Raw genomic sequence first — 26,768 nt, forward strand, 5'->3', positions numbered from 1 at the left:
CTGGGGATCCAGTGAATTGGGCAGGTGGAGGCGTACACGGAGAGATCGCAGGAAAAGCACAGGACAGCAACCACCGCACACTACGGACGTGCCAAAAGCTGGCCAGCGGGATTAATAATCCGAAAAGTACATCTGTATCGCAATTGTCGGTCCTCCAACTAGGCTCCACTGGGCGGGAGAGTAAAGATACTAAAATATTAACGAGCTCCACTGACCTCCCCACCGCACCCTATCATTGAGCGACAAAAAGAAAAAAGAAAAACAAGAAGGAATAAAAAGAAAAAAAAAACACGATTGTCCGGTAATCATCATACCGCCCAATTGTGGGTTGATAATTGCTTACCCACTTTGAGAACAACTTTTTGCTTGTTTTTTTTTGTTCCTTTTTTTTTACACTTTGCTTGATCCACCGGAAATTTTCCCACCTTGACTCCGCCCAACTTGTCGGGTTTTCCATCGCAGCAGGCAGGCCCCAAGGTCACATTGCTTGCTCCCTCCTGCCTGGCTCGTTTTTTTCCAGGGACGCTCGCTTTATGGCCGAGTCTTGGACCGAGATCAAAACCAAGCGCTTTGCCACGATCGAACCTTCGTCTCAGCACTACTTCAGACGACAACCTGCTACTGCTCCCGTTGCTCCTTAACTCCCGTCAAGCTGGAACAACTCAGCTTTCTGGCCAGGCTAGCCCCCATCCACATCTCTCCAGTCACCAACCCACCTCGACCACCACACTTACTTACCCATCACCACCGAACCACTGTAATACCAGTCCGTCCCTAGGTCACTGCCACTACCGACATTCCTTGTCCCGTCACAAGCCAGCGGCCTCGTAGTAGTTTCCCACCGCCCCCGCGATTCTACCAGACGATACCACGCTTATTTACTCCCGGAATCCCTACTACTGAACTGCGGTTGCTGCCACCTGGTACTTTATTTAGGGGCTTTTTATTTTTGCTTATTACTACTGTGCCTCACACCATCGTCTTTCTGGGTTTGACGAAGCCTGTCGCTCTCTTCCGACCTCGTGTATGGTGTCAAGGTTAGAGCCTGCTCAGCTTGAAATCCCTAAGGCCCCGGCTAAGGCGATTTCAACCCTCGCACAAGACCAACACTTCCCAAGAGAAAACCATAGCACATTCCCAAACGCACTTGCAAACCTTCACCCCATCATTCAATCGTCCCGTCATCATTCTATTTTATTTCTAGTTCCTTCCCCGGTTTTTTCTTAGTGGTTGATCGAGTTCACGACTAAGGCCACGCAGTCCCCAACGCCAACAATCTTCCGCTTGTTCGCCTTGTATTTGGCGGGTCTTTGACACCTCCAGGAAGCAAACATCGTCGCTCCCTGACGCGCTTCCATCAACTTGTTCCTTGCTATTCCTCCTAACCCCCCCCCTCTGATAACGCGGGTTGTTTCGTGACCAGACACGCCTCACTGGCTCTCACTAGCACGTAACGTACAGAAGTTCATTACTGTTCCTGTGAGGAAACCTTTTTTCCCTTCCAGTTGCGCCAAGCGAATCAGTTTCCCCAAAGGTGCGCATATCGTGTTTCGCTGGCTAGTCGCAAGAGAGACTAGCATCAGTGTTTTTGTAGGGGGAAATAAGAGGGATCTTTTGCCATTTTCAGACGCAAGAAAAGTCATTATATGGACAGGCCGGCCTCTGATTACGCGCAGCCAGGTTTGCATTCTCCGAATCCAACATTGGCGGAGCCACAATCTGAACGACCGGCTGCAGAACAGACTGCTGCTGCTGCGTCCGGTCAGTATACTTCGCAGCCCGAAGCCCGCCCGGCTACCCAATACACTGCATCAACAGACAGCCGACCATCCAACATTTCGTCCTCCAATACTCCCCAGCCGGACTACGGTCTGAACCCGGCGGTGCCCACGCCTACCCAACCCCAACCTCAACAACCGCAGACTCAACCTCAACCCCCTCCGCCGTCCACGGCTCGTCCCCCTCCCGGACCCTATCCCGAATACTTGACCCGTCAGCCACAGTACCATCACGCGCCTCACACGCAGCCCGGCGGCGCGGCAGGTATGGCTCAAGCAACAAGTCCGTCTATGCCCCTACAAGATGGACAACAGAGTGACCATCGCGCTCCATCGAGTAATAAATCTGACACCGCCGTTCCTATAGATCCCTCAATTGCGGCATCGAGCCCCACGTATCCTCCTCCGTACTCCCCATATAACCCCCAGGGCCACGAAATGGCTCAATACCAGGGTCATCCCCCTCCACAGATGTATGGCCGCCCAGATTGGCCTCCACATCAGTATGGACAGCCTCCACATGGCTTGCCAGGGCCATATAGCTCCCCTGGAACAACGGTGGGTTCTGCGTCTCCAGCTGCGACCGCAGGCCCTCGTCCAGGACAGGTACGTTTTTATCAAGTTTTGGCAACCAACCCCCCCTTAATTTACGTGAGGGAGAAAATTCACTGGAATGTTTTGACCATATTCTGCCGGATCGTTCGAACCACCTTCAATAAATGGCCAAAATCAAAACAAATCATCTGATTATTATCTACACAGACTCATTCTCTTTCCCAGGTATACTCCTTCGTTCCCATCCCCGGTGCCCAGCAGCACAAGCGCCCCCGCCGCCGATATGAAGAAATCGAACGAATGTACAAATGCGGCTGGAATGGATGCGAAAAAGCATATGGCACGTTGAACCACCTTAATGCACATGTCACAATGCAATCGCATGGCGCGAAAAGAACGCCAGAAGGTTAGTTGTTCCTACCTTTTCGGAGAACGCGTTTCTTCTTATTTTGTTCTCGTTACGCGATCTTATGCTTTCCGCTCGATTGTTGTTTTGTCTTGGTCGCAAAATGCTTGAAGTGGTTAGCTTTCCTCGTGCATTAAACTAGTCGCGTTACACTGCACTGGTGCTGGAAACCACACGTGGAGACCTTCGCAGTAGCGTGCAACGGCGCGCTGTTAGCTAAAACCATACCCGACGCCAAGACGCCGCTACCCACCATCCCAAACTCCCCAAAGTCATCCACGTTATATATGTCCCGTCTGGTTGGTTCGTTCGAGCTTATCTGTAACTTGGCTAACATCATCATCATCACCCGACCCCGCCCTTCTGGGGTTCGTCTTGCAAAATTAAATTTAGAATTCAAAGAAATCCGCAAGGAGTGGAAGGCCCGCAAGAAGGAGGAAGAGAACCAACGCAAGGCTGCTGAGGAACGAGAACGTGCTGCCGCCCAGGCAAGCCAGCAGGTCGATGGCAACGCACCCACCGACCCTTCGCAAGCGGCGCAACCAGCATCGTATCCTACCAGTGTTCGTCCTCAGCTACCGCCTATTGGATATCAGTCTGCGGACGGCCAGGTTCCTGCCCAGTACGGTGCTTCAACTGGAGCTGGCCTCGTATATCCCCCAAGCAATGGCCAGATGGCGGCACCATATCCTCCAGCCAACTATCCTCATTCCCCATATGGCCAGGGAAACCAGGTATACCAACCGCGTGAGTGATAGTTCGCACGTCCCTGTCTTTGTCTCTCTCACCTCTTGAATCTTTTCCGTCAAGTCTTTCAAGTTTTACCCCGATACACAACAAAAATACAAGAATTAAAATTGAAAATAAAAAAGGGAGGGTGGAATGAAAGAGGAAAAAAAAAACATAAAAAAATGCTCTTTTTTCTCATGTGTGTGGTTTTGTTTGAGCACGGGGGAAAACAAAATTTGCAGTTTCTTAATTTCCTATAAATATTATATTGTCTTGTTTTCTTATGTATCACAGTGTGGTACTGACGGCTGATGCTGTAGCCCCAGAAAATCAATCCAGTAACTACCAATAAGGCTTGATTTGATGGGGGAAAGTGCAAAGGGAGACAGAAGGCAGAAGGGAAAATGTAGGGAGGGGGGATAAACGGAAAAAGAGCAATTCCCTGATGTCTGTTTTTTTTTTTTACTGCTTGACACGCGCCCTTGTTCCATTGAAGGGCGGTTTCCTCTCTCCCTTTGGCTTACTTAATTTGGTTCTCATGCTTCTTATTACATATCTGGGGGGAGGTTGTCTTGGTGGGTTGTTTCTACTCTTTCTGTTCTGCATTTGTGTTTGGGTTTCATCTTTCACTATGTGTGCATGTGTGTGGGAGTAAGAGTGAGCTAGAGAGGAGAGGGGGACCGATGCTATATATGTGTCTCTCTGTGTGTTGCGCGCTTTATCTCTACGATTCCCCAGTTTACCATTACTTTTCCTTTTTGTTATTTATCTCCACAAAGCTGTTACCAGGATTTCGTCATCATTTGGTCATGTTTTTCGTCTGCTATCCCCGCCGGGGGCCCCTCTGGGCCTCATATCATTTTCACTCGCCCCATAATATCTGTTATCATTGCGCCTTGCGATGTTTCCCTCCCCCCATTTTCTTTGACATCTCTCACGATTCTTGTTCGCCTTGTTCATTCCCTCAATTGTTATTTTTGGTTTATGTGTGAATTTCGTCGTTTTGTTTTTGCGTCCTCGTCGCTCCCATCCCCCCTTCTCTACAACCGTTACCGAGTGCAGATTTTTTACAAATTGTTTGTGTACGTAACTCTATTCCCATCCATCTCTTGAATACCAAATTCGCTGCGTTATTTTCTCCGGTTCTCTCCCACTGTCCACCCAACTCCTGCCGAAATATCAAGTCATATCAATCAAATCAAATAACCGTCGGTGTCGTGTTTGTTAAAATCATTCGTCTAGCTTTATTCCTCTTGCCCCCCCACCAACTCCCCAATTTTTCACTCGTTGGCAATAGTAACTAAGCTTGACAGACTGCCACTATAAAATATGAGAGAATCACTTCTCCTGTCACATACGAACATAGGGAGTGGAAAATAGGGCTTCCCGTCCGCTCAGCCGTACTCAAGCCACTCGCCGGCCTGTTAGTAGTTGGGTGGGTGACCACCAGCGAATCCGGGCTTTCGTATGTTCTTTTTTTTCTTTTTTGTGTGCGCTGTTCCTTATTACATTAACTGCTTTGCCATTAAACGGAGAAGTGACGGAACGGATTATCTTACTTCCGGGTATATTTTGCAACAAACCCACCTTATGAGAGAGAACTGAGATACAGGGTAGAAAGTTCTAGTCGGTTGTATCGTATGTACAGTGGTGTCCAATAAGTCAGCATACTAGAGGCTCGGCGCCGAGCTTCAGCAGTGGACTGGCTGCTGGGACCATGAATTACACATTTGGTTTGGTTTGGTTTGGTCCCAGTCCATTTCTTGGCATGATTTCAAGTGGGACCAGAATCAGAATAAGAGTGTAAAGTGACTAGAATTATCAAAACATGAGTAAAATGAGACTAATAAATCTTGATATTCCATGTAAAGTGACTGACTATCAAAATCAGAACATGATCTGGGACTGATTATGATTTTGACTCAAGTTTGATCCCATTCTGATGATTATATAATACATCAATCTGATGATATGATTGGTGGAGATATTACCCCTATCTTGCTTAGTGCTGCTGCCAACCTACCCACTGCTGCTAATCTATCTATTGCTGCTAATCTATATAGGGTAAATCATGATACAAAATGGGACCAAATGAGACCATGATTTACCCTATATAGGTTGGCAGCGATAGATAGGTTGGCAGCGGTAGGTAGGTTGGCAGCGGTAGGTAGGTTGGCGGCGATAGATTAGCAGCGATAGATTAGCAGCGATAGATTAGCAGCGATAGATTAGCAGCGATAGATTAGCAGTGATAGATAGGTTGGCAGCGGTAGGTAGATTGGCAGCGGTAGGTAGGTTGGCAGCGGTAGGTAGGTTGGCGGCGGTGGGTAGATTGGCAGCGGTGGGTAGGTTGGCAGCAGCACTAAGCAAGATAGGGGTAATATCTCCACCAATCATATCATCAGATTGATGTATTATATAATCATCAGAATGGGACCAAACTTGAGTCAAAATCATGATCAGTCCCAGATCATGTTCTGATTTTGATAGTCAGTCACTTTACATGGAATATCAAGATTTTTTAGTCCCATTTCACTCATGTTTTGATAATTCTAGTCACTTTACACTCTCATTCTGGTCCTGGTCCCACTAAAATCATGCCAAGAAATGGACTGGGACCAAACCAAACCAAACCAAATGTGTAATTCATGGTCCCAGCGCCAGTCTATATGGGACCAGGACTAAGATATCTAATAATGGGACTGAGAAAAAATTTAGTCCCAGTCCCATGCATGGTCACACAGCCAGTCTATGGTGGAGTGAGGCAGCTCTAAAATTCAAGCTATATCTAGAAATGAATGTTCCCACTTTCAAAGGTTCAAAATAGTATTAATAATAGCTGGAGAGTGTTCTTTCCACAATGTTTTTGGTTTTGAGGGCATCTTTTGATGTATAGAGGGGATGTTGGTTGATGGAGGAATCTTTGAAGAAGAGGGGTAAGAAGAGGGGTTCTCAGCACCGAGCCACTAGTAAGCTGACTTATTGGACACCGCTGTACTACTGTCTAATCATATAAAATCACCGGCATGTCCATGCAATGCTACCCAAAGCATCCCTACACCATTCATAGGCTTGCATAGCATGGCCGAATCCACATCCATTTGCCATCGTGCTGAGACGAGACTGATGTGCTGAAAATTAGGTTTAAAGCTTTGAACCTCTAAGTTCTTGATACCTCGACTGACTTCCATTGCGGATACCACGCTTTAAAATAAGAAACAATTACCTTATATTTGTGATACGCAGCTAAAAAATCCAAGCGTCGCGCTGCGAAGAACGTGCGCTCAAAAAACACGCGGCTGAGCGAGGTTCTCGGCACATCCTAAGATTTGCTCCCAAGCCTTGTATCACTTCTATGATCTTCTTTTAGTTTTCCAGTTATCATCGATACTCATCAGTTGACGAAGCCACCTCCACAACCATGGCTTGGCCGCTGAAAGAAACCAGGCAGTTAACGCTTGATGACTACACGGTGGCCTGGATCTGTGCCCTCCCAAAAGAGAAGACCGCAGCGAGAAACATGCTCGATGAGCTGCATCGCAGTCCTCTGCAGCCAGAAGCTGATCGAAATATCTATACATATGGTCGCATCTGTGCGCATAATGTCGTCATTGTATGCCAGAGCGATATAGGCACGACAGCAGCAGCGTTCGTCGCGAATCAGTTACTGAATACATTTCGTAAACTACGCTTTGGTCTGTTAGTAGGGACCGCTGGTGGTGTGCCCGATAGAAAGGATATCCGCTTAGGAGATGTGGTCATCAGCAAGGGAGATGGTCGGTCCGGAGGAGCTGTGGTTCACGACCGCGGAAAAGTCACACCGATGGGGTTTGAGTCCCAGCCCTTCTTAAATGGAGTGCCAGAGTTGTTAAGAAACGCGTTCAACGAGTTGGAATCACTACAATCGGACGAGGAAAGTACAATTCTAGGACACATTTCTCACGCCATTGAAAGAAATCCTTTCTTTAAGAGCTACGATCGACCGGCCCTAGAGGATTGCCTGTTTAAGAGCGGCTATGGCCATATCGATCCAGACAGTAGTACATGTGAAAAGTGCCTAGAGAACTCCGAGCAGGTCGAGATTCGCCAATCGCGAGGAGCACGGGAACATATTCCTGTTTTACATTTTGGAGCAATAGCATCGGGTAATCAGATCATCAAGGATAGCGCGAAAAGGAAACAGATTGCGGAGACTTATCCTTATGTTCTTGCAATAGAAATGGAGGCTGAGGGGTTGATGAACACCTTTGGATGCGCCACGATACGGGGTATCTGCAATTACGCTGACTCTCACAAAAACGATTCTTGGAAGAATTATGCTGCAGCTACGGCAGCTGCCACTGCTAAGGAGGTTCTCAAAGTTATACCAGGTGTGGAGATGGATGAGGTGCCCGCCATAACTACTGACAGTGAGTGATGTTCTATTTCATTAGCAAGCCATTTCTATACTGCGCCCGCTGAAAGTGTGTATGATTTTGAAAGTTCATTGTGCTTGCTTTCTCAATTCTTTATCTCCCTTTTTGGGTCCGAAGTGCCAGGCGGGGGAGGAAAGGCTCTATATAAGGAAAGCCAATAATAATTAATTTACTTCTGTAAGACCATCAGGATTACATCATCGATTTTGAACTTCCTATCCCTGCCGTGTCGAGTGCATTCATCAAGCGAAACGAGCTACAGCAGATCAAAGACGCTTTGCTCTCTCTCCAGCATCCACGACAACGGAGACTGTTCGTTTTGTACGGAGTTGGTGGTATTGGAAAAAGCCGTCTCGCGATCGAGTTTGCGAGAGAATATCGTAAAGAATTCACCGCAGTTTTCTGGCTTGATGGTTCTACAAACAGTAGTCTTAGCCAAAGCATCGCAGGCATTAGGGAGGGACTTCCCACCCATCAACAACCAGACCGGCAGCATAGTCCCAAATCAGGGCCTACAGAGGAGCTGCAAAATGTAGTCCAAGACGTCCTGATGTGGCTCAGCCGGCGAGGAAATGATCGATGGCTCCTGATCTTTGACAACATCGATAGGGACTGGACACCCGAAACATCCGACCCCGACGCCTTTGATATATTGAGATACTTCCCCAGAGCCGACCATGGTTCTATTTTGGTGACAACCCGACTCCCACATCTGGGTTCTACCTGGCACAGTGTCAAGGTCCCAAGGATGAATCTGGATCAGAGTAAAGAGCTTCTAGAATCAACGGCTCGAAGGCCGATCGTGGGTTGGGAGCGACTAGCTACCGCTTTAGACGGACTTCCACTTGCTCTAACCCTTGCGGGATCCTACCTGCGACAACATCGGCTTTCAGTGGACAAGTACTTAGAATTGTACCGCAAGGCTTTTGAAAGGCTCTTTAACCTGGCACGGCCGCCACCTGATTATTCCCGTAGCATCCTCTCAACTTGGCAAATTTCATTCGAACAGGTGAAACAGGCCAATCCTAATGCGGCGTATCTTTTCCAGCTGTGGTCGTGCCTCTCACATACAGACCTGTGGTTTGAATTGCTTTCCTCAACAACGATACACGGGAAGGATGAAATCCCTGATTGGTTTCGTTCAGTGATTTCAGATGAGTTATCATTCCTCGAAGCTGTTCAACCGCTTCTGGACTACTCGCTCGCAGAACATCGAGAAAATGCTGTAGGATACCATGTACATCCTGTGGTCCATGAGTGGTGCCATACTCAATTAACAGAGAAGAATGAGATGAGAATACTCGCAACGGTTATTTTAGGGTGTGCAGCACCGGCTTCGGAGGCCGAAGAACATTGGGCGCTGGAACGTCGTTTGCTTCCTCACAGTGATCAACTATTGGCTCTCGTCAGTAGTACGACTGACTTCAACATACCAAAAGAAAAACTACACCTCATAAGCTCGTGCTACAACAATCTCGGTAATCTCTATACTGGCCAGGGAAGGATGGAGAAAGCTGAGAAGCTGTACCACCGAGCACTAAATGGTTATGAGAAGGTGTGGGGACCAGATCATCCATATACTCTGGACACTGTCAACAATCTTGGTAATCTCTATAAAGCTCAGGGTAGGATGGAGGAAGCTGAGAAGATGTACCACCGAGCACTAAATGGTTATGAGGAGGTGTTGGGATCATATCACCCATCTACACTGAACAATCTTGGTAATCTCTATAAAGCTCAGGGTAGAATGGAGGAAGCTGAGAAGCTGTATTATCAAGCACTAAATGGTTATAAGAAGGTGTGGAGACCAAGTCACCCATGTATACTGAGAACTGTCAACAATCTTGATAATCTCTATAAAGCTCAGGGTAGAATGGAGGAAGCTGAGAAGATGTACCACCAAGTACTAAATGGGTGTGAGGAGGTGTGGGGACCAGATCACCCATCTACACTGAGAACTGTCAACAATCTTGGTAATCTCTATGAAGCTCAGGGAAGGATGGAGGCAGCTGAGAAGATATACCACTGCATTAAATGGGTATGAGGAGGTGTGGGGACCAGATCATCCATATACTCTGAACACTGTCAACAATCTTGGTAATCTCTATAAAGCTCAGGGTAGGATGGAGGAAGCTGAGAAGATGTACCACCGAGCATCAGTGGGAAAGAGAATGGGTCAGTGATCACTCAAAGACATTCTTGATCCTTCTCAAGTTGATTTACACCTCATCAGACTCTCTTAATCACCTTATTTTCTAAGTTGCTTACGTTTCTCGTTCTTAACCGAGCAATATAGCAATAATGAAGAACCATGTCGATCTAATCAAAACAGTGCTATACTCTCTTGACATATTCTAAACTCATTTTAAAATGAGGACCTGGGAAGGCTAGAGAATTGATACATTTTCTTCTTTAATATTTAGTTGATCCACCCTTAGCCATGACCACAGCCTTCAACCTCTGTGGAATTGAGCTTATCACTGTACGGAGTGCGAAGTGCGCTACTTGACCCGCATGCCGAATCGGGAAAGATGGGAGGGCGAGGGGTGATTATGTAAGTCAGCCCTATCTTAGGTCAACCATTTTCCCCTTCTTGTGTTCGAGATGCTTGGATATCTGTCCGCTCTACTACTTGGTACCTCTAATCCCCCCTTATACACCAGCTTCAGCCATGCAGCCCACCAATGTCTTGCCGACCGCGGAGCTCCATGTTGTCGAGGTAATGCGAAGTCTCCGTGGACTCTTTGACGGGTGAGTTTATATGGTTGGCTTGCTTGTCGCTGGCAGGGACCGCGAGTTCTGCAGGATCTCTAATTGGACCCACCGGTCTCTATCTCGTCTTGCGGCTCAGTTTTCCCTTCGTGCGATGACAACGCCTCTTGAGGCGACATGTGATCTCCTGGCAGCAGAGAAACCCCTAGCCCGGCCCAGCATGGTCCCCAGGATGGCTCTCCCATCCGTGGCTCATTTCAGTTCCAGACAGACTCGGCGATTCCACCAAACCTGTAGTTCGGTATCGTATTGCATGAAATCGCGCCGCAACTGCCATGTATACCCCTAGGGGTCCCCCTACCGCAGGGAAGGGTAAGGGGAAAGGATCGGTGCCCAATAGGGGTAAGGCATAGGAATTATTTCTCTGTCTAGGTCAGCCCATCGAAATTCCTGTAGTCACCACGGAACGCAGTTCCAGCCGCGGATGGCGCAGTATTGCGAAGCGAGTGAGCCCGGCGTGGGTATTTAAATAGGCGTGCTCTCCCCCTTCGATTCTTTTCCTTCTTCGTCCTTATTTTCTCAACGACTCCTCCTGCTTGATTTCCTTCCCTCTGACGGTATGGCTACCACCCGCAGCAAAACCAATGCTCGTAATATCAACCTTCATTCATCAAGAAGGGTGGCTCATGCAACCCTGAGCGGTCCGCATCAACGCCCTGATGCATCACCCCATCCCCATTGTCGTCCTAATCCTACAGCTACACAGTCCCAACCTTGTACTGTCGAAGACCCTCACAGCCCGTCGAGTGTAGTGGTAGAAAGAGAGGTCTGATCTAGTCATGATGAAGTTATGGATATACCCCACCAATCTGACAATGTAACATTGGACCGAAACCCCCGGAATGTGTGGGTGGAAACAATGAGGGTAAGTCCATATGACACATCAACTCGTTGGAACTAACAGGGAGATAGATGATTTTGATCACTGCCATTGTTTGGTCCATCTCAACAATGGCTCAGACACTGCTTTTGACCACAAAGCAATTTCAGCAATAAATGACATCTCTGATGATAACTGAACTTACCATACCCTGATTGATAGCTGATACTGTGACTGTCATGGCAAAAATGAGTATCTCTGTGCCATGGAGCCTGAAGGTGTTTGGGTGTCTGAATGGAACTTTCAAGATCCAGAAGCAGCAAGATCAAAGCTGGAAGAGCTATACAGAAACAATCAACAGAATGGACTGGTGTTGTGTCTCTTGAATGTTGAATGTGATGTCCCCAACCTTCTGGATCATATTTCATCTGTGACAAAGAGGGGTATTTCTGATGAGTCAGTGTTTTACTTTGTGCACTGTTGGTGAAGACAGATATAGATCACTGAAACAATTGTACCTTTAGCCTTCAAGATTGGGATCAGATTTGTCAGACATTGGCTTTTCTTTTGTTTCCTCTCATCCACCTGAGATGGTGTGAATGTATTCTCAGGAGCTGTACCTATTGACAATGCTTTCAGATAAAATGATGGATCACATGGATCATGCTCTCTGCCCACTGCAAGTTTGATTTTTTCATCATGATTTTGTGTTTTCACTTTTGGACAGTTCAATAATCTATGAAAGTTAGTGGCTTCTTAGATTCTATTTCTAGACAGACAGAGTGGAGGGAGTCCTGTATGTTTTCCATCGCTTCGACAACCCACAATGTTGCTATCTTGATTTGGGAGGCAATGTTCATGGTCAAGTGAAGTGGAAGGATCGAGAACACATTGGATACAGGAGTATGCTCCTTTTTTTCATCCACAAGTGCGGGCAAATGGATCAGAACAATGCTATTAAGAATCTGTTGGTGTCAAGAACCAATTTTTCCTTGCAGCCGCCGTGTAAGGAGCGCAAGAAAGCAGATATTCCTGACCATAGTTATGTTGCCGTTGGTATTTAGTTGATAGACGATCCACCACGTCTGAAATTCCGCATCCATGGAGGGAGGGCCGTGAGAGCTGGTTGTCAGGGCTATATGTGTAAATGTTGGAAGTGCAAGGGGCTAGTCCAAGCCGTCGTCCCCCGCTGCTATCAAGATATCCTCGTTCCCCCGTGTCGAGATCAAGTGGATCCCGGTACCTCCGTTCGTCTTCTCCTCCAGTTTTCCACCTTCAGCACAGTGAAAGTGGTGCATAATCCGAAGGTTACGATGGAAACCCGATGCTTATATAAACATCTCTCCACAGGCTGCAAAGTTATGTCTGTGGCCGTGTGTCCACGTTTCGATCCATTGGCTAGTCTCTCACTCCTCGAGGCATGCGTCTTGCGCCCTCCCAAAATAAATCAGGCTGACCCAGTGATCCCCACGCCCTGTTTCCCCATGGGTCGGGAGATTCTTCTCCGATTGGGGCTCGAGGGACCACCAGCGAATCCCGGCTTTCGTATGTTCTTTTTTTCCTTTGTGTGTGCGCTGTTCTTTATTACACTTACTGCTTTCTTTTCCACTTGAACTTGCTGTTCCGCATCTTGTAAATCTTGTAAATGGTTAGTTATCTGAACCCCTTTTCCATATTATCGTACCCCATACGGGGTACCTTGGCATTAGTTACAGTGCCTGTCTCTCTGAACACTACCGATACCACTACCCTACCATTTATTATACCTCACACATGCGGAGTATGTAGACATCGATTGGTATTCCTGATATATACGTGCTTGCTGTATGTATAGTAACTACTCTTGTCGATGCTATTTTGACAGGTCAATATTCTCGATCCCGGTGAAAGAACTGATCCATTTAATTGCAAGGACAGAGGATGTATATATATATATATAAGAATAAAAAAAACTAATCTCTCATAGTTGGGCATCTTCGGACTATTGTTGTATACCTCGCTTCATTCCAACAAAGGCCGTCCTTGATGATTACCTAATCTCATTTTAACAGCCTTCCTTCATTGAGAGCTCAAGACATCACTCATAACGCGCTCAAAGCACTAATTCAACTATACGGGAACGCTCAGATAAAATCCAAGACGGGCAGCCATGTGAATCACATCCCTACTTCAATGTTCATCAAGGATCCCTCTCAGGTCTCTACACCATGACTTCTCTCCGCTTTACGTTGCCTCCAGATGCTCTGCTTCAGCTGCATGATGTGCTTATATGCCTTGCAAAATTCAACGAAAGTGTATCGATTGAAGCTGAGGCATCCTTTGTATGAAATTTAATTTTCAACTCGTTTTTCCTTCGGTACCTCTTATGTTGAAGACCTTATCTTGTGTGTTGCTGACGGAAATCAACGGAGGTTTAGCTCCGGCTCTCAGCACTGAATCCGACCAAGTCGGCATATGCGTCTTTCAAGTTTGATGCCTCGACCTTTTTCTCGCAGTACATGTTTGGTGGCGCGAGACGCGTTGCATCCGGTGCTGCGGCTGGTAATGCTGCAGATAAATTCACCTGTCAAATATATATAAAGGTTGGTGGGCGACGTTTATTTTTTAGAGCCTTGTTGTGTGCATCGCATGTTTATCTACTAAGAATGTTATATATATAGGCGCTGTTGTCAGTGTTTAGGGGCCGAGTCAGTGACTTCAAAGACAAAGAGACTGCCATTGAGCGCTGTGAAGTCCGGCTCCAGGACGGACCTAATGAAACTCAATGCAGATTTATCATCCAGATGATTTGCAGGCAGGGTGCGGTGGAAACCTTTCCTTTGCTATGCCATTTGATTATTTGTTTTATCTAACTTGGAAAACTAATGCACGGTCGCCTAGGGGTCGTCAAGACATACAAATTAACCTATGAAGCCGCGGAGATTCAGCATGCTCTATTCGACAAATCAAAAACTCAAAACCAGTGGAGTATAGATTCCAAGTATTTGCGAGAAATTATTGACCATTTTGCGCCTACTGCGGAGCAGCTGGATATATTCTCTGAGAATAATAGAGTGGTATTTACGAGCTTTACTACAAAACTTGTGGATGGAAAACGTAAGGAAGCCGGCAGATGGATTCATTGGTTATAATTATCTAAAATTCTAACCAATTACCTGCAGAAATTCTCAAGCAACCCGTTCATACATCTGTAGCTATCGATACCAAAGATTTCGACCATTTCACAGTGGAGGATAATCTTCATGTGGCTATCAACGTCAAGGACTTTAAGGCTATCGTCATCCATGCACATTCTTTGAATGGAGATATTGTGGCACGATATACCCGTCCATGCCGGCCAATGCAGCTGTCCTACGAAGTAGGAGGGATGGCGTGCGCGTTCACGTTGATGACGAGAGGGGAGGCTGGAGAGGCGTCGTCCGGATCCACAAACGGAAACCGAGAATTATCCGCAAGGCCATATTCACGGCCGACTACTGTCCATCCAATAGAGCCGACAGCAAATCCCCAACCTGAGATCCCGGAATCTGTCCCGAGAACTCACTCTCTCCAGCCGCATTCACAGTCAGGAGCCAGGGAGGGAACTCAGGCGAGCATCCTGCCACAGCCGCCACACCAGTCGGTTCCCTTCGAATCCTTGTTCGTCCCGGCTGACGACGACCAACAATGGGATGAACCGAGATATGGTGACGAAGACGAAGACACTCTTGGTTGGGACACACATATGGATCAGGTATGCCAGCAACTCCCCCCCTTGTTTTCCCGAACAGTACCGCTAATAAGTTCCGTAGGGTGCGCTGCAGGCAAGCATTGGAGGGCGTATCCAAGATATCACGCCTGTTGCGGCGAGTATGAGACGAAATGATCAGGACCAAGAAAGCTCAATGGCAATACCGCCGACACAGCGGATATCACAAGTATGTAGATCCTTGTGTTTTATCACACTGATACTGACTTCAGAATAGATACGAGGGATATTTGATTGATATGGCTGGCGAATGACTTGAAAAATCTTTTTGTATGGCTAAATTGCAGTCACTTGGTCGCTGAGATTGTGGCCTTTAAAACGAGTTGGTAAAGTGACCAAAGGAATGATCTTGGCGCACCGCCCACTTTTAACATTCTGCTTTAGGCCGTCATAATCCAACTTGTCGCACATCCTGCTCCTACACCAGTGACTGTGTTGCTGCCCTCAGCACTCAGCGGGATCTCATTCCAGCGTCCAGCGACATTGCCTTGTGCATCAGTGTTTGGTCCACAATTACCATGCTCACCCCATCCGAATGCCACAATATTTGTGCCCTCGATCATAGCAACGGCATGCTCGCTCCCTATAGCCAGCTTCACAAGCCGTGGGAGGTTTGGTGGAAGCAACTGACCGCGATCATTCCTGCCCCACGATATGGTAGAACCATCCTGTTTGTGGACATATACACCATGCCAACTAGCTGCTAGGGTAGTGTAATATTTAATCTCCTTCGGTGCACCGGACAGTATGTCCCACTTTTCGGGTCCAAAAATGGCAAACTCTCCCGTCCGTGCATCTCCCGCGACAGCTGTAAATTCCCTCCCACAAGCAACCTGACAAGCAAAGAACGAGACACCCTCGATCTTCTGCGGTACCCATAAGATTTTCTTCTTTATATTCTCTTCACCAAGCTGACCTTTCCTTGAAATCCCCCATCCATAAACTTCACCATTCGAGAGCGTCGCCGCTGTATGCGAAACACTGCTGGAAATGGATGTTATTTCCGACCCTGTTGGTGGAAATTCGCGAATCCGCGTGGGGCTATTGGCCTCCACATAATTTTCCCCCAGTCCCAGTTCACCCTTGTTGCCCACTCCACAGACGTAGAGATGACCCCGGTCAGCGTCCACAAAAAAGGACGCCTCCCATGTTGCAAAAATAGCCTTGAAGCGATTAACGCAACTGCCGTCCCCTCTAGCAAAACCCACTCTACTGAAATGTAGTAATGATGTAATTCTATTGGGATCATGGGCACACCTGCCGTTCTGGTTAGACCCAGCGGCATAAACAGCACCGGACTTGAAAAGAACTAGAGTATGGTTCCCCCCAGCGGCGATTTGGACGGGCTCATCTGATGCACAGGCAATATCGATGTCTTTTGGACCATTTTCTTTGGTCTCCTGCTCAAAGAGGCACCGAGAAGGGACTGGAACATCATCCAAGTGCCCGATCCCTAACTGACCAGAGCCGTTCGAACCAAACGCATAGAGTGGCATCTGATTTCCGGACCCAGCAGCTTTTTGGCCAACACAAATGTTAGAAAAGAGACATATTATTGGTGTAGGTTATGATTGAACTAACAGATTGTTACAGATGTACACTGGCATGTACAAAGCGCTACAGACTAATTGGTTAATAGGGTTTGGCGGGGTGTTTGATGTTTAGGCAGTTGAGGGATTGCGCGCTTATATACGGGTGGATGTTTTTAGAGATTCAATATAACCTAACCGATCTGTATAAAGGGATAGGAGGACATGAATATATATCTATGCACGATATTCTCTTACCAGTAGTATTTTGTCCATCGAGTACTTGAACTCTTCAGGGCGTGCCCAGTTGAGCTCTCGGCGGAATTTAGTTCATCCGGCTAATCATCGGAAGCCAAAGAAAATCTCATTGGGCGCGTCGCAGTCGACAGAAGGCATTTTTATCACACGAATTGGAACTCAGCCGTCTGATTTTTGAGCTGCTATCCCCTCATATAATAAGGTAGCTAGCTGTTGAGGGATTTTGTGATAAAAGTGCCAAATTGTGGTAAGTTTCCCGCCTCGTCCCAGTTTGTAGAGCAGCTTCCTACAAATTTATTTGCTCTGAGTGATACTAGTAGTTGACGATTTCTTCTAGGTTTAGACCCCGTTTATTCTATTGGCAAAGACTCGAGGAAACGGTGCACGACGATTAAAAGCTACGGAAGAGGTATTGTTTAAATGCTTCGGTGCAGAAATGTCTGTGCCTGTAGCACATTAGCTACCAGATTGGTTGGCAACAGGGGTTCGATGCTATGTGGCAGACTCTCGGGAGCTTTCCTGGCGCAGAATATTACTGGGAATGGATCCAAATGTAGAAGTATTTCCACCTCAAGGTTCGATAAACGTTCACCGGGTGGTGGAGGACGTGCTACGCGATCAAGATCAGACTCCAGACCTCGTACCCCATCCTTGAAGACGACTGGCTACTTGAAGCCTGGCGGAAAAGAGGAGGAACTCGTTGAAGCAGAACTCGTTGGGGACTCAGGGATAGGTGTTGAAGGGAAACTAAAGCCGGAAGAGAAAAGAGTGTGGAGACCTACGGTGTCGAAGAAGGCAATCGACATTGAATTGGAGTGGGCAAGGGATCGGGTAGTTTTGTCAAAGCGAGTGGCACAGATCCTCAACAAAGGAGACCTCGAGAAGGCGGTTGCGTTAGTGCGAACCGCACAGTCGAGAGGCTATGATTGTATGGTTGCTTGGAACGAGCTATTTGACCATGAGATGAAAAATGACAGACCGGTTGCGGCTTTCAAGCTTTATAACGATGTGAGGATCCTCTGCTTCCATTTTTTCAAAATTTCCCCAAAATCTAATACTAGATGTAGATGAAAAAAAGAGGCCGGAAACCGAACTCTTACACTTATACTATTATGTTTCGGGGCCTAGCGCGCAGCAGTTCTCAAAAATCAGTACAGATAGCACTGTCGATTTACAAAAGCTTGTGCTCACCCAATTCCGGCGTTAAGCCATCTGTCCTACATGTCAATGCGGTTTTGGGCGTGTGCTCCCGGCATGGCAATATGGATGCCTTATGGGAAGTGGCTGGGTCGCTTCCTGAACGTGGTGACGGAGCTCCTGACTCAAGGACTTTTACCATTGTTCTCAACGGCCTTCAGGCACATACAGCTAACGAAACCAAGAACCTTAATCCTCGCAGCCAAGTAGATGGCATTGCGGAGAAGAAAGCATTGGCAGTGCGGGAAGGGAAAAGAATATGGGCTGATGTGGTACGCCGATGGAGAGCGGGCGACTTCATTGTCGATCAACCTCTTGTATCTGCAATGGGGCGTTTGCTTCTTTTCGGCCGACGAAAACGTGATTGCCTTGACGTGTTCGCCTTACTGCACCAAACAATGGATGTTCCTTTGCTTGAAGGTGTGGATACGCAGCTTGAAGCACCCAGAACTAGAGAGCAAAATAAAATGACAGCGCAAGAGTTGGCGGAGGGGAAACAAGAGTCTAGTGCTGAAAGTTCCGAGCTGGAGAGGGTGTCAATGGGCAATGATGAAATGAGCCGTGCTCTGAAGGAGGAGCCGGAACCATTGCCCGAAAAGCAGGAACTGGCATCTGAAGAATTAGGACTTCCAGCCGAAGAAGTCGAACAGTTAAATGAAGAGCCGGAACCATTATCAGAAACCGAAGAGTTCAAATACCTATTCAAGCCGGTAGACCTCTCGCAGATCCACAAAAATGCGCAAACGAGAACGAGAACGAAATCACGCCGTTTACAAATCACTCTCCCTATCCCTACGAACGATGAATTGTCCTTGGTTTTATCAGCTTGCCGAACAACACCAAACGGAATTGCCATTGGCCGGGCGTATTGGGAACTTTTCACATCTGGACCTAAACAATCCATGATAAAGCCAGATACACATTCATTCCACGAATATCTGCGTCTTCTGCGGGTTGCTCGCTCCAGCACTGAAGCTCTTCGCATTATTAAAAATATGTTACCTAGACCCGGCATGGTTGCGCGCAAAACCTTCGTCATCGCGATCAGCTGTTGCTCTCGCGATCGAAAGAATCCACACGTTCTCGAAACAGCTGGCGAGCTGATTGGGCTTATGGATACAGTTCTCATGCAGCCGGAGCCTGAGATTCTCTCCAAGTACCTGGAACTTGTCAGGTACGGCATCTCGGAAGAAAGCATCAGGGAATCCGTTCCCATCCTGGCGCGTGTGTCTGATACGAAGACTTCTGATATGGTGTTCAAGACGAGAATATTGAACGCTATTGACGCACTGCGGCCGCAGGTTGACAAACTGATATCATTACTCGCCTACGCGACGCTTTCTAAGCATGGCAAAGACGCGGACGAGGGGGAAAGGGTCAAGGCTGCATCAGACCGAGTTTCTGAGGGCTGTTGGCCATTCTCTCGTCCCTATTTACCTGCCTTTGAGGAATCGGTTTATATCCTGAAACAGGCCAAACAGCTAAATGAGCTCGCCCATAAGGAGAAGACTCTTAGCGCTGAAGAGCGGAGTGTGCTGGAAACCGAAAACAAGCGTCTGAAAGACATACTCAGTCCAAATCGGTAAAGACGAAGGCTTTTCATCTTCTAGCTGTTACGCGGAACAGTATATTAAATTATGCGCCGCAGCTCTTAGCTGTCCTTATTTGCAATTCCAATTTCCGTTTCTCGTGGTACCTGGTATCCCATGTTTGATTGATTCACCGCCCATGAATTGGCTTATGTTTGTACATGTACATGTACAGTACACATATTGTACTTTTAGATCCGTCCTTTTCTCTCTAGTTGTTTTGGAAATGTCTTGGGCCTTTCCATTTATCATGTGCTCTATACACATCATATCCCCATTTCTTTCCTATCCCATTTATTCATATGAGGCCCCGCCGGTGTTGCCCTTCAGGTATGTTTTAGGTATGATTGTAAGATATATCCGTGTTGTGTGATGTTTCATTTCCTCCCAGTTGATATAGATAGATTCATTCAGGAAATGGGGCTGGATCTCATCTTCTTAATTAACTAATTTATTTATGTTGATAATACCAAACTTGACTAGGAAACTTGGGCCTAGTAATATACAGCAGTGTCCATCTGAACTATCTAGCGTATGCCTTGAGTTCAAGGGGGAAAAAAAAGAAATGAGCTATTGGTATTCGAAGCCGCGCAACACCAAGGGCTGTTTGAGTAGATGCGATAGAACGCACGCTGAATCAAAATAGCTTACATTTAAGCATGCTTTGAAACTACGCAACAGTTTCGGAGGCTTGCCGTTGCATACACTCTTTGATGGTGAATAATTTAACCCCACAATGCAACCGAATAAACCACAGCGGGTATGGGGGGTAGACATGTGAGGAAGCAATTGCATGACTGGAGCAAGACACCCAAGTTAGGACATGGGGTATCGATTGTCCATTCTTTGTTATGCGCCCGTTGATGTGTCGTTTTTCGGTAAGTTAAGGAATGAATGAGAGGGGAACCCGCCATATGCTGTAGAATATATACTCTTGTTTGAGTTTCTCTAAGGGTGTAAGGTCAGCTATGTAAAGGGTGGACGGTGGGATTCGGAATGAACTGAACAACCAACCACACAGTTTAACATTTTCTGAGATCTGCAATTGTATCTTCTTCTTTCCCGGCTGAGAGAATCTGTCTCTATATATGTGATCCGGCACTTATAATAGGTTATCCCCTGATCAAAATCAATCCAAACAACATGCCCAGGATCCGTCCTTGAGGGGGAGCATGGTTTTTGAGCCTCGAGTCACCACGCTCTATGTATTTCACGGATGCCCATCAGAAAGCTATTCATCCGAGCTGCAGTACAATTGTGTAGGTGATGCATCTGAAAGATTTGGGATACTCCAAAAGAAGACACTGGGGCAGTACTCATCACTGAGAAACTTGTCCAGGGAAAGCTGGCGTAGCTCTGGATAAAACTTGACCATGGTGACGAAGCATTAAGGGACCAATTCCACTGTTTTCATGCCCTTCCTTCCTTCAAGTAACGATATGCGGCTAGATAAAAGGCGTGGATGTCCAGCTCTCAATATTTTTCCTTCACAATATCGTGGTGAGCCTCATCTATAATGCTGTCATTCATGATTAGTTAGATGCGTACTACATAGCTATGCATAGCAATTTAGATGCCCTGGTTAGCCATCGCTCACCACTTTCATGATACATACATCCATTGCTGTTTGTGAACTGCAGCAATTATCATGGAGAATTCCTCTGAGACAAAAGGCCGATTCTTAAAGACAACTTCAGCTGGTTTGGCATCATCCAATTTCATTTCTTCTCTCTTGCTCTCTTCTCTTCTTTTCTCAGATGGACATAGAATGGCTCGAGTTGAAGGGGTCAAGGAAAGAATACATATGTTTTTGTTCTTGCGATGCTAAAAAATAAATTTGACGCATTAATCATTTTAGGCGACCGTGCACAAGGTGGCCCTTGCGTGCTCTTTCGATTGGAAACAATTCTTCGAGCCAGCGAGATAATGTCATCATATCAAATTGGTCTAGGCGAGGATGGTAGATCTCTCCCATGTTACCTTCACATGCCAAAAGCCACATCTGTGGGCTGTTGTGATGTTACCCGACCACGAGATTGAAGCCAATGAAATGGCGCCATAAATAGCATATCTTAACTGTTTCGCTGATCGTTCTTCAGCGGCGAATGTCTTTAATTCCCGGTCATGACTGCATACCATTTCTGATACCAGGCATGTGCTTTTTGTTCTAACAATAGGTTCCCATCTGATGCGTGACCAGCGAGCAGGTGGATATCTTTGGCCGCTTCATATTCCTTTATCCCATGCCTGTTGCATGCATAATTGGAAATGTCTACCCCAAGGATATTGCATCCACATCCATTTCCCCCCTCAGAGCGGAACCGATATCGTTGCTATTACGTTGTAGTGACAAGAGTGGTAATCCAGAGCCAATTTTGCTTCCATAGAATCAAAGTATCTGCATTTGTCAAAATCAATATGGAGGAACGATCTTCTCCGCCGTTACACCCTCTGGAGCAAATGATAAATGTTTCGGGCATCAGTTGGGCTCATGGTGATGCATTACTTCCAAGCAAAGACCCTGTTGACCACCCCTGGAGTGCGTGAAGTCTCTCGGGGTAGAGGGCAAGCAGGGTTTGTGCCTGTACCATAGCAGGAGCGCGTAAAGAAAGCTTGTCGAAAGGTTTGCTTCTGCAGCCAATAATCGTGAAAGGAGACGGCACGCTCAAATTTGCGAATGAACGACGTTTCTTCAGATATTGCAAGATTGACCTTTATATCCCATCAATGGTCATAAGAAACGATGCACCCTTCTCGATACTGAAAGCGAGTGTTGCAGTGATGAATCTGGAAAGCTGGGGCATGATTTTCATTTGGTTTAATGACATAGCGTAACGCCACTTCCATGGAGGCCGAGGATCCTGGGCTAGATTGTTTCGTCAAGAAGCCAACTAACCGGGCCAGGGCGCTAGGGGATCTGACACGAGATATATCCCGACCCTGAAATCCTCCACTTGCAAACGGAGCGATAGACGACGTGGCCAACGACACCCAGTTCCAGTTCAAGGTATGGCCAGGGCTATGGGTAACCACAACAGCCGTGCTAGAGCGCAACGCAGAGAGACGCTACCCCAACCGTTTATCACTGCATAGTCGTTGAAGTTGCTGAAGACAAAGTTAGACAGTCAGTCAACGTCAAGACTCAAGACAAATGTCGGCTTCGCAGCCACAGCCTCATCTGACTAAACCTGTTTTGGGCAGTTTGTGACGTCTTGCCAGCGGGGGTGGGGTACCTGGCGGGTACCCCCCTCCCCATACCACAATTGGCCGGTTGTGGTGTATCTCCCGCGTACTAAATATTCTGGCGGCGCGTCAGTGCAATTGGAGCCCACCCAGCAGCGAATTGGCCGCAAGCGTCCACTTGGAAGACTGCTGCGGCGTTGGTGCATGGTTGTGCCTTGTGAAGATTGTTTCTCCAGCTCTCTAGCCAGTTCTATGGGCTCACAAGAGGTGCCCAGAACAAGGTCCATTGGCGTTTGTGCAACTCAATTCCTTTTGTTGTGTTCATCTCCAAACCAAAAGCCCCGCCACCAAGTTGTGCGGGTGTGCCCAATCCGGAAGTCATAAATAGAACACATTATCCTCTTTTCTCCTTTCCTCTATTTTCACCCTCAAAGTCAATTAACTCCAGCCAATTCACTTACCCTCTCCAGTGCCTCCTCTCGTCTCCTCTCCTTGGACCTCTCTTTGCTCTTCCCTCTCCATTCTAGCGACTTGCTAAAACTCAGAAGTGATAGATATCGACATACATACACAGACCCCCTTCATATCTACCCCGCTAACCACCTACATCACCATGGGAAAGAAGGCTGTTCATTTTGGTGGCGGCAATATCGGCCGTGGCTTCGTGGGCGAGTTCCTCCACGAGTCTGGCTATGAGGTTGTCTTCGTGGATGTGATGGATAATGTTATTGATGCCCTGAACAAGAACTCATCCTACACCGTCACTGAGATCAGCGAGGAAGGTGAGCAGCAGAAGGTTATCACCAACTACCGCGCCATAAACTCCAAACACAACCTCGACGACGTCATCAAGGAGATATCTACGGCCGATGTCGTCACCTGCGCTGTTGGCCCTAACATCCTCAAGTTCATCGCCCCACCGATCGCCAAGGGTATCGACACCAGAACACTGTCCAAACCACTAGCTGTCATTGCCTGCGAAAACGCTATTGGAGCCACAGACACTCTCCATGGCTTCATCAAGGAGAACACGGATGAAGCCCGTCTTGCGTCGCTGTACAGCCGTGCCCAATTCGCTAACTCCGCCATCGACCGCATCGTGCCCACCCAGGACCCTGGGTCTGGCCTCAACGTCAAGATCGAGAAATTCTACGAATGGGTCGTGGAGAAAACACCCTTCGGTGACGTCGGACACCCAGACATCAAGGCTATCCACTGGGTTGATAAATTGGAACCCTACATCGAGCGCAAGCTATTCACCGTCAACACCGGCCACGCAACCGCGGCCTACTACGGCTATTCAGCCGGGAAGAAGACAATCCATGACGCCCTGCGCGATGACAGGATCCGCAAAGAGGTCAATGCGGCACTGGCAGAAACCTCAAGACTGATCGTGGAGAAACACGGCATCTCGCCCGAAGAACAGGCGAGGTACGTCAGCTCGATCATCACCCGCATCTCCAACCCTCATCTCGAAGACGTCGTGCAGCGCGTCGGCCGCGCGCCGCTCCGCAAACTATCTCGCAAGGAACGCTTCATCGGGCCCGCCTCACAGCTCGCTGAGCGGGGCCACACGGTCACCGCGCTGATGGACGCCGTTGAGCAAGCGCTGAAGTTCCAGAATGTGCCCGATGACGAGGAGAGCTTTGAGCTTTTCAAGATCTTGAAGGAAAATTCTGCCGCGGACGCCACTACGAAACTTACGGGGCTTGAGAAGGAGCATCCTCTGTATTCTCGCGTGCTGGAGAAGGTCGACAAGGTCCAGAAGGAAGCGAAATAGACTAGATTTCGTTCATCGGAACCTTTCTTTCTTTTACTTTTTTTCTTTTCTTTTCTTTTCTTTTCTTTTCTTTTCTTCAAAACTACAATGTATCTTTCCGCGGGGGGCCCCCCCATTGCGTGTGAAGGACAACCGCTGAGGGAAAGAAAATATGGAAACAGAGCACTGGGTACCAAGCTGCAAAAGTACTATTTGTTAGGGAAGGGAAGGGGTGTCCTTTCTCTCGGAAACAATGATAGGGCGGGACGGGGCAAGGAATTCCTAGGAGCACAGGTAGCAAAATAGTTATTCTCCCTCTCCCTTTTTTGTCAGCTAAGGCAGGGTGCTAGTGATCCATTCATTAAAATAGCTACAGTAATAAGAATGAAAACGTGACTTCTAATCCCTACCCCTTTTTCGTTTCATCAATAATTCCTTCTCTTTTCTTCACTTCCGCTTTTTCCCCTTTCCGTAGTTCCTTTTAACATCGATCATAAGAATACATATTGAAACCTTATTCATACAAAAAGGAAAGGAAACGAGGTATATGGAAAGCAAGATTGCGCCTCCCCCTCCCCCTCCCCCCCCAACCTTCCCGCTTCCCGCTTCCCGGTTTGCTATGGAAAGTGGGAGGTAAATAAAAGCAAAAGAAAGCAGGCTGGGGCCTATTCATAAATAACGAAACGAAAAGAAACCGAAAAGACACGAAAAAAAAGAATATTAATACATACTAAAATGCAGTCTCTGTAGATATACGCGGCGTAGTTGAGTTGAAATTAGCATTCATCGGAGAGTTTTTGTGACGAAGATATCCTCTTCGGCTGATATGCCAACATCTAGAAATCCATCTGAATCATCACTGTAGTATATTCAATCAATCTTCTTCTTCCCCTAGAGACGATTTTCATCCGACACGTCAAGATCGAAGAACACTATAGAGTTGTCGATATGCTCATCAAAATCCAGGGGAGAAAATATCTGCAGCGCCACTGAGAGCAGTGAGTCGATGCGGAATCCACTGCAATCTCAAGCAATGCAGTGCCGAGAAGAGGTTTGGTCTCCGGGTCATCTGCGCCCGCAGTGTTAAGATGGTACCTGAATAAAAGTTTTCCTCAGTTTCACAGTTGAAAGCTTCACATTTCCGAAGTCTCCATCGAGGGTCATAGGTAATTCTGGTCGGGTAGGCATTGACTGATATGACCTTCTGGGGTACTTGCGGAGCCAGAAAACTGAACTTGCATTGGCTTTTGTATCCTCAGCGACATCAAGACGCTTTGGGGCGGATAGTGCTCTCTCCTAACATAAATGAACTTCAGGAGCAAATGTGGTGAGGTTATGGCAACCCTCAGTCTTATTCTCCGTAAAAATGGCTGGCTTCCATTGTTGAATGCGATCATCAGACCAAAATATCTGTAGTGTTCTCCAGAACTTATTGTTGGCAGGAATAGATGAGAGTTGTTACACACTGCTTAGCTGATTCCGACTTCCATGGCCACCACCAGGCTGTCTAGATGAACCAACACCTTTGCTCCTATTGAAGCAGCCAACCTTTGCCGTAGGTTTACAGAGTGTCGAGATGAAGATTGCCCAGAGTTTGCCGGAGAACCGGTTGTAGACTGAGGCCGTTTCCTTTTATTCCCCCTGACAACATCAACGTCATTAAATCTGAAGTGCCTGAGGAACAGAAGGCAAAGAGAGGAGATCACCACCCACATGGGTTCAAGACCTCATCCTGCAACGGCTGATTGGCTAAAAATCGAGGGCAGATACAGAGAACGCATGGTTTTTGGGTCTTGGGGGTTCTCAAGATCCTTGGGGATGGACTGGCGTATCGGATCTCTAAACTCCAACTCTGGTGTGATGATCCGGTGAATGATAGGAAGGATGCTCGCACCGGCGCCGTAAACAAGATACATGTGAATCGTGGATGAGTCATCTAAGGGTCCTTGCTTGGATCCCGCCGCCGCCGCGAAGTGTAGTATATATAGAATCCACACACACGCGCACACGCACACACGCATATAGATAGA

The 26,768-nt window shown here is 47.3% G+C and overlaps 7 protein-coding genes across 7 annotated transcripts; 5 read left to right on the forward strand and 2 right to left on the reverse strand.

Annotated features, from left to right (window-relative positions):
• Nucleotides 1-1,026: 1,026 nt before the first annotated feature.
• Nucleotides 1,027-3,630, forward strand: HCBG_08103 (uncharacterized protein; the record flags this gene model as incomplete). The annotated part of the gene is made up of 5 exons (XM_045435152.1): nt 1,027-1,215; nt 1,677-2,043; nt 2,146-2,384; nt 2,559-2,739; nt 3,133-3,630. 5 exons carry the CDS (start codon nt 1,027-1,029, stop codon nt 3,492-3,494), a joined length of 1,338 nt encoding a protein of 445 aa, XP_045284458.1.
• Nucleotides 3,631-6,889: 3,259 nt separating this feature from the next.
• On the forward strand, nt 6,890-9,927 carry HCBG_08104 (F-box domain-containing protein; the record flags this gene model as incomplete). Its single annotated transcript, XM_045435153.1, has 2 exons — nt 6,890-7,877; nt 8,066-9,927. The coding sequence occupies 2 exons, from the start codon at nt 6,890-6,892 to the stop codon at nt 9,925-9,927; spliced, it is 2,850 nt and encodes a 949-aa protein (XP_045284459.1).
• A 3,662-nt stretch (nt 9,928-13,589) lies between these two features.
• On the forward strand, nt 13,590-15,461 carry HCBG_08105 (DNA repair protein rad9; the record flags this gene model as incomplete). The annotated part of the gene is made up of 7 exons (XM_045435154.1): nt 13,590-13,796; nt 13,893-14,057; nt 14,136-14,274; nt 14,356-14,571; nt 14,637-15,208; nt 15,267-15,392; nt 15,441-15,461. The coding sequence occupies 7 exons, from the start codon at nt 13,683-13,685 to the stop codon at nt 15,459-15,461; spliced, it is 1,353 nt and encodes a 450-aa protein (XP_045284460.1).
• Nucleotides 15,462-15,475: 14 nt separating this feature from the next.
• Nucleotides 15,476-16,719, reverse strand: HCBG_08106 (uncharacterized protein; the record flags this gene model as incomplete). The annotated part of the gene is made up of 1 exon (XM_045435155.1): nt 15,476-16,719. One exon carries the CDS (start codon nt 16,717-16,719, stop codon nt 15,604-15,606), a length of 1,116 nt encoding a protein of 371 aa, XP_045284461.1.
• A 780-nt stretch (nt 16,720-17,499) lies between these two features.
• Nucleotides 17,500-19,793, forward strand: HCBG_08107 (pentatricopeptide repeat protein; the record flags this gene model as incomplete). The annotated part of the gene is made up of 2 exons (XM_045435156.1): nt 17,500-18,018; nt 18,078-19,793. The coding sequence occupies 2 exons, from the start codon at nt 17,500-17,502 to the stop codon at nt 19,791-19,793; spliced, it is 2,235 nt and encodes a 744-aa protein (XP_045284462.1).
• A 2,492-nt stretch (nt 19,794-22,285) lies between these two features.
• On the reverse strand, nt 22,286-23,266 carry HCBG_08108 (uncharacterized protein; the record flags this gene model as incomplete). Its single annotated transcript, XM_045435157.1, has 3 exons — nt 22,286-22,508; nt 22,693-22,839; nt 23,055-23,266. The coding sequence occupies 3 exons, from the start codon at nt 23,264-23,266 to the stop codon at nt 22,286-22,288; spliced, it is 582 nt and encodes a 193-aa protein (XP_045284463.1).
• Nucleotides 23,267-23,592: 326 nt separating this feature from the next.
• HCBG_08109 (mannitol-1-phosphate dehydrogenase) lies at nt 23,593-24,759 on the forward strand (the record flags this gene model as incomplete). Its single annotated transcript, XM_045435158.1, has 1 exon — nt 23,593-24,759. One exon carries the CDS (start codon nt 23,593-23,595, stop codon nt 24,757-24,759), a length of 1,167 nt encoding a protein of 388 aa, XP_045284464.1.
• Nucleotides 24,760-26,768: the final 2,009 nt, after the last annotated feature.

This window comes from Histoplasma capsulatum (assembly GCF_000150115.1).
Source record: "Histoplasma capsulatum G186AR genomic scaffold supercont2.13, whole genome shotgun sequence".
NCBI classification, from domain to species: domain Eukaryota; kingdom Fungi; phylum Ascomycota; class Eurotiomycetes; order Onygenales; family Ajellomycetaceae; genus Histoplasma; species Histoplasma capsulatum.